The sequence below is a fragment of the Pinus tabuliformis genome, chromosome 3_1, assembly GCF_031772625.1.
Source record: "Pinus tabuliformis cultivar Carrire ecotype Pingquan chromosome 3_1, CPIR1, whole genome shotgun sequence".
In the NCBI taxonomy this organism is placed as follows: domain Eukaryota; kingdom Viridiplantae; phylum Streptophyta; class Pinopsida; order Pinales; family Pinaceae; genus Pinus; species Pinus tabuliformis.
This window is the reverse complement of record NC_142301.1, coordinates 837,223,299-837,229,628: the sequence shown is the minus strand read 5'-3', so window position 1 is coordinate 837,229,628 and position 6,330 is coordinate 837,223,299. Positions and strand designations below refer to the sequence as shown.

Sequence of the window (6,330 nt, the reverse complement as noted above, 5' to 3'; positions counted from 1 at the left end):
AGGAATATAAGAGAGGTTTTAGAACTTATCGAATATCTTCTTGGTTCTTTGAGAATTTGAAGTCCAATTTAAACCCCTTCCTTGTAAGGAATAATCTTTCATACTAAAACCTTTAGGGAACCTACAACTAGTTGAAGTTGTAACAAAGGCAAAATATTATAAAGAACATGCTCACAATTGATGAAATCTTTATAAGAAAGTTAACTACAAAACCAAAGAGAGTATAAGAAGTGGAAAAGGGACAAAGTCCAATTGAAGTCTTTGCAAGGAATAACTTTTCATACTAAAACCTTTATAGAACATCCAACTAGTTAAAGTTGTAACAAAAACACATATTAAAAAAAACACATTCATAATTAATGAGATCTTTATAAGAAGGTTAACTAGAAAACCAAAAAAAGGTATGAGAAGTGGGGAAAAGACTAAACAACTCTTCTCCATCTCATCATTTCTCGAGATGAAATCGCTCACATCTATGTGTATAAGAAAATAATATAACTCTTCCAAAAATAAAACATAAAAAAATTCAAAAAAAACATATATAAAACAAAGAGCATTACTCCCATATAAAAAAATATAACTTAACACATTAAAGATATAACAAAAATGTAAAACAAGGATGTTACTTCTCTTTAGAAAATATAACCCATTAAAAGCCAATAATAAAAGAACATAGGTAAAGCACAAAAGCATTATTGTCATATAAAAAATGGAATTTGATGAGCAAAATTATCTCATCATTAAAAATTTTAAATGACTATCAACATTTTTGTTAAAAGTTTTTGAAGTTCTTACCTTCTCTATCTCTTCAAAAGAAAATAATATAATTCTTCTAAAAATAAACCATAAAAAATTAAAAAAATACATATATAAAACAAGGAGCATTACTCCCATATAAAAAAATATAACTTAAGTCATTAAAGATATAAAAAAAAAGGTAAAACAAGAATATTACTTCTCTTTAGAAAATAAAACCCATTAAAAGCCAATAATCAGGTAAAGCACAAAAGTATTATTGTCATACAAAGATGGAATTTGACGAACAAAATTATCTCATCATTAAAAATTTTAAATGGCTATCAACATTTTTGCTAAAATTTTTTGAAGTTCCTACCTTCTGTATCTCTTCAAGGAGGAGGTTAACTCAGGTCAACTCTAAAGATATTTGATAACTTTACGCACAATAATACCATGTTTAAAATTAATTAAAAAAAATTAGTTAATCCATCCCCGTATACAGTGTTGGTTCTGAGGTGCAACTCCAATCTCTACTCAACAATTGCATTAACAGACGTCCATTAAAAGACAATTTATAATGCAGGCAAAACACCTTTTAATTTTATATTAAAGTGCAGCTGTCAGCAAACAGCATGCGCGGGCTTCAATGGAGAAATAGTGGTGTCAATTGCATTGAAATAGAGGACTCTCGGAAGGCTTTCTCACAATGATCATTAAGAACAGGTATTGGGATCAGTAGCAGTTGTTCTTTAAATCTGAGCATCAAGGTTCACAACAGAAGCTTCATTATCATGAGGGAGGGCACTGCAAACTGCATGGACATCTTGTTGGCCATAATGCTTCCTCCTGTGGGAGTCTTTCTCAAATTCGGCTGCCATGTGAGCACCTTCAATCTCCTTTTATGCTTTTGTTTTCTGTGTGTGAAGGTTATATTGATCATTGAAATCACAGCTGATGGTTTGTTGTTGGATTGTGACAGGCTGAATTCTGGATATGCCTGCTGCTGACTCTGTTAGGGTACTTACCAGGAATAATATATGCCATCTATGCAATCACGAAGTGATATTGTGAATGCATTATTCTTCTGTTCGGAGTTTGGTGCCATGTACACATAGCTGAACTTTTTGTTCCATTCATTTATAAGTAGATTATAAGAATTAATGAAAGCCCCCACAAACTCCTCCAAGTTCGTTTGTTTTGTTTCAGTTTTCGCAGATAATAACATATTGATTTCCATTACAGATTTTGAAATATTTTAAAAAACTCATATTAAGCAACAAAATTAATCTATTTAACCTCACTGCTGTTATGATTGAATTCCAATACCTATCAACAGAATAAGTTCAGCACCATCACCATTCAGATTTGGTACCTTATAAATATGTATTGCACCATTAAGATTTGGTACTCTTAGAAATATGTACTGTTTTCCCTTCTTGATGTGAATTAAAGTTTTCCAAGAAAAATGATAAGTTGAGTATTATATTTAAGTGGTTTCGTGAATTATAAATGAAAGAAAATACCCATTCAATGTTCTGATGCATGCTGTGCACATTATGGGTCATTTATATGATTTGTCATTTTGAAGATCATTGATGTGAATTAGAATTCTCTGCACATTATGGGTCATTTATATGATTTGTCACTTTGAAGATCATTGATGTGAATTAGAATTCTCTGGGAAAAATATGAAGTAGAATATTCTATTTATGGTGAACTGTTTTCGTAAATTATAAATGAAAGAAAATATCCATTCAATGTTCTGAGGCATGCTGTCCACACTATATATCATAATATGATTTGTCATTTTGAATTAGTGGTGTAAATTATAAAGTTATTTAACTAGCAATTGTATTGGAAGAAATTGTAGTTCATAATCATGTAAATATATATATATGATTGTTAAATTGTAGTTCATAATCATGTAAACAATAAACAATATTGGTATATTAAATTTTAAATGATATTGATATATTAAATTTAAAATTTAAAATTTTAGTGTATTTTTTATCATATATATATATTAAAAATTTATTGCAAATTTTTATTTTATTACACTTAATAATATAGTTGTAACTATTACGAGCAGAAGGTGCCAGAAATCTTATGAGTATTCACCCATGACTTGTCAAGTGCCTTAAGAACATTCAAGATTGACCCCACTTAAAAACATTCTAGATTGACCCATGACTTGTCAAGTGCCTTAGGAACATTCAAGATATAAAGCAGAGCTATAGTAAACTTTATTTGCAATGTCCAGTTTTGGGTTAATTATAATGGTTTCGTTGAAAGGGAAGAACATGTTCGAGGCTGCGAGCTATGCAATCTCATTGGTTCATGCAACCATCGGTTGCATTCTCTCAAATCACGACATGTGCAGTGGCCCATGGAAGCATGACGCATGCAACACAGATTTAGAGAGCAAAATCATGGAGTTCAACGCTGCATATTTCGTTGTGGACTTGCTCCACTATTTGCTTGCCAACCCATCTGATCACCTCTTTATACTTCACCATATTGCAACTTCCTTCTACCTGGTAACTTGCAGGTACTATGCAGGCCATGGAGGGGTCTCGGCCATCTCTTTGACTAATTCTCGTATGGCTAAAACGGAGTCTGCCTTGGCCAACATGATCTATATTTCAGTTTCTTCATTTTTCACTGTGTATTTTACTGTAGTGAAGTGCATTGTTGGGCCTTGGTTGGCATGGAAGTTGGCCTACTTTACTTAGCTGGTAAGGCAAATGCATTTATTCCTTATTGGATGGCTAGTTCATGGATTGTTACTATTATTCTGGCTGTTTTAAGGAGCACCATTTGGGTTTACAAGGTCTGGACAGATTTGATCCGTTTCTATCCATAGAGAGGGACTCTGAAGGACTAGCTTAGAGGCCAGAAAGAGAATAAGCATAGTGAAGCTTGATCCAATTGTTATAATTGCAATGCTTTAAGCTGAATTAACCAATTTCCTGTATTCTTTTTGTGTAGGTGTAGTATTATAACTGTTCAGATTGGTAAGAATAGTTACTTCCAGGCCCATTTGTAAAGTAATGTATATGAAAGAGATTCTCAATTTTTTTAATTAGATTAATAATACATTATATTTTTTAATTATATATTTTCAATTAATCACAATTCCCTCGATTTTCCTTTTTTAAACTATATGAAAGAGATTCTCAATTCTTTTCTTTTAAATTAGATTAATAATACATTATATTTCTTAATTATATATTTTCATTTAATCAAAATTCCTTTTAAATTTAATAGTGATAGTAAATTTAACAGTGATAACATTTTTAATGATTTTAACATTTTATTTATCTTTTTTCTCCGAACTACGCTGACCCAAGTTTAATATTTTATTTTTGTCAGACATACTGTAAACCAAATTGTCATTTGCATTTTAGTGTTGCACTCCGGGTTCAAATTCCCTCAGTACAAATAACTGCGTTACAAAATTATGTTCTGCAACATAGAGATCGCATGTGCTATCGTAGATGCTGAGGAACATGGCAATCAAGTCCATGAAAATGGGCCTCTTTGAAATGCCATGATTGTAGGTCATATCCAAAATGAAGGTTCTGAGGAGGCTTCCGTATCTACAACTTCTTTTCAAAATGGAATGGGCAGGCATGGAGCCTGGCTAGGGTACTTCAAAAGCCTTAGGGCCCGTGCCAGCCTAGTATATCAGGAACAGGACAACTATGTTCTTGCCCATTTCCTCAAATTTATATGAAAATCTGTATTTTTCCGTGGGAAGTGCTCTCTATTGAGATGTCTAGCAAATATGGGAGTATGGATGATTAGTCTGGGCAACTAAAAAAGTATCCTTGCAACTTTAGCAAGTTTATTACAAAGTCCGGTAGCAATCAGTTCTAAGAAGATGCCAAGAAACAGAGCATGACAATTTGTGTTATGCATGATTATTCAAATATATTTTGCTACTGCAATAAAGAGCAATAAATCAACACTAACACCAACATGAATTGAGCATATGCAGTAAGATAATAAATACTGCCCACATAACAACGACCATGCAAACTATATCAACGCAAGCCTTAATGCCTATATTCTAATCTGGAAGTAAAATCCCTATTGGCAGCTCTGATTAACAATCGACTAATGAAGGTAAATTAGTTAATTCTGCCCTTGTAACAGACTCATTAACCATGCCGCATATAGCAGCAGTTGTGGAATGTATTTCCAACGTCGAGTTGGACTCTGAAGCAGTTGTGAGAAATATTGCCCGGGTTAGATTAACGATCAAAGCAACAAATGAGTCAGAACATGAAGCTTTAGCTCTATCAAGAAGCAGCAAGACTTAAATGTGTAGGTTACCTACCCATATACTGTATATCAGCAGTGAGGACTGTAATTAATTTTAAAAACAATGGAAGGATTCTCATCTGTCAGAAAATTGAGAAAATATTCATTTAATTGTTTAAAGGTCGCTTTCAAGCCAGATACTAAATTAGTTTATGAAGCTCTACATATTCTACTTTTCTAAATTTGAACATATAACCTCTAAGAAAGAAAGTTTGAACCTATAACTTTTATAAAGAAAGACATGTTCTTAACCATTAGACCCACTAGATACAATTGTAAGCATTGTACTTCAAATCTATGAGCATAATACTTATGAAACTCTGTTTTATTACTACATATGTATAGTAAAATAATATTTATGTCAAAAGTTGTGTGGATGAATTGTTCCCAGAAAGCAGTTCATTCCAGAAAAAGTGATATCCAATATACAAGGTTGAAAAAATTTGCATACAATGACTAATGTCGTTGAACCAGCAGAAACATAATGGAATATAGGAGTTACATAGATAAAATTCCCAAATGGAGTAAAGCCTCTACTCTCATAGATGCATTTTTATACTCCCATACCTCTTGTAATGATATATTTCTATTTTAAAACGAACACAAATCTGCTGAAATTATCAGTCTACTACAACCACCTTGCTGGAAAGCTGGCCTAAGTATTGATATCATATAGACTATCTACCCTGAAAAATAAGGTCTTATATCCACCTAATGCACATAGTGCAGCTAGAACAAACTCTCTATCTAGTGTTAAATAAGGGTGACTCGCTGGAAATCATCATTTGAGACTTCCAACTATCTGTCCAGTGTTAAATAAGGATAGCTCACTGGAAATCATTCTTTAAGCTCCTACCCCATAGTTACTTCAGCTTAGTAGTCTACCAACCAGTGTTGTTTGTAGTGATACATGATGAAGTTTTTAAATATGAAAGTTTTATTAAAAAATTCCCAATGACACTTCTCAGTTTTCAAGCTTCTTTTGTTCTTATCTTAGTAGGATGTAATGATATATGATTAAGTGTTTAAATACAAAAGTTTTATAGAAACTTTTTCAACGGCACTACTCGGTGTTTGGGTTTCTTTCATGCTCTTAGTACAAAGTGTATACTGAATTGTACATGCCTACAACTATTGCACAACACTAATTGCTAATTGAGGGTGGAAGTAGGAAGCTGGTGAAGAGGGTTTTGAAGCTACTCACTCTTGTGAAAGTGTTGATGGGGTCTGTGAAAGTGTTGATGGGGTCTATTGACCCAAAAGAGG

At 32.6% G+C, this 6,330-nt stretch overlaps 2 protein-coding genes across 2 annotated transcripts; both read left to right on the top strand.

Annotated features, from left to right (window-relative positions):
- Positions 1 to 1,529: 1,529 nt before the first annotated feature.
- On the top strand, positions 1,530 to 1,801 carry LOC149190107 (hydrophobic protein LTI6B-like). The gene is made up of 2 exons (XM_089413358.1): positions 1,530 to 1,616; positions 1,718 to 1,801. The coding sequence occupies exons 1-2, from the start codon at positions 1,530 to 1,532 to the stop codon at positions 1,799 to 1,801; spliced, it is 171 nt and encodes a 56-aa protein (XP_089269484.1).
- Positions 1,802 to 3,014: 1,213 nt separating this feature from the next.
- LOC149190106 (TLC domain-containing protein At5g14285-like) lies at positions 3,015 to 3,470 on the top strand. The gene has a single exon (XM_089410431.1). It carries the CDS (start codon positions 3,015 to 3,017, stop codon positions 3,468 to 3,470), a length of 456 nt encoding a protein of 151 aa, XP_089266557.1.
- Positions 3,471 to 6,330: the final 2,860 nt, after the last annotated feature.

Coding starts and splice junctions, on each gene's coding strand:
- LOC149190107 (XM_089413358.1), top strand. CDS start 1,530: ATGAGGGAGGGCACTGCAAACTGCATGGACATCTTGTTGGCCATAATG. Junction 1,617..1,717: donor TTCTCAAATTCGGCTGCCAT/GTGAGCACCTTC, acceptor GGATTGTGACAG/GCTGAATTCTGGATATGCCT.
- LOC149190106 (XM_089410431.1), top strand. CDS start 3,015: ATGGTTTCGTTGAAAGGGAAGAACATGTTCGAGGCTGCGAGCTATGCA.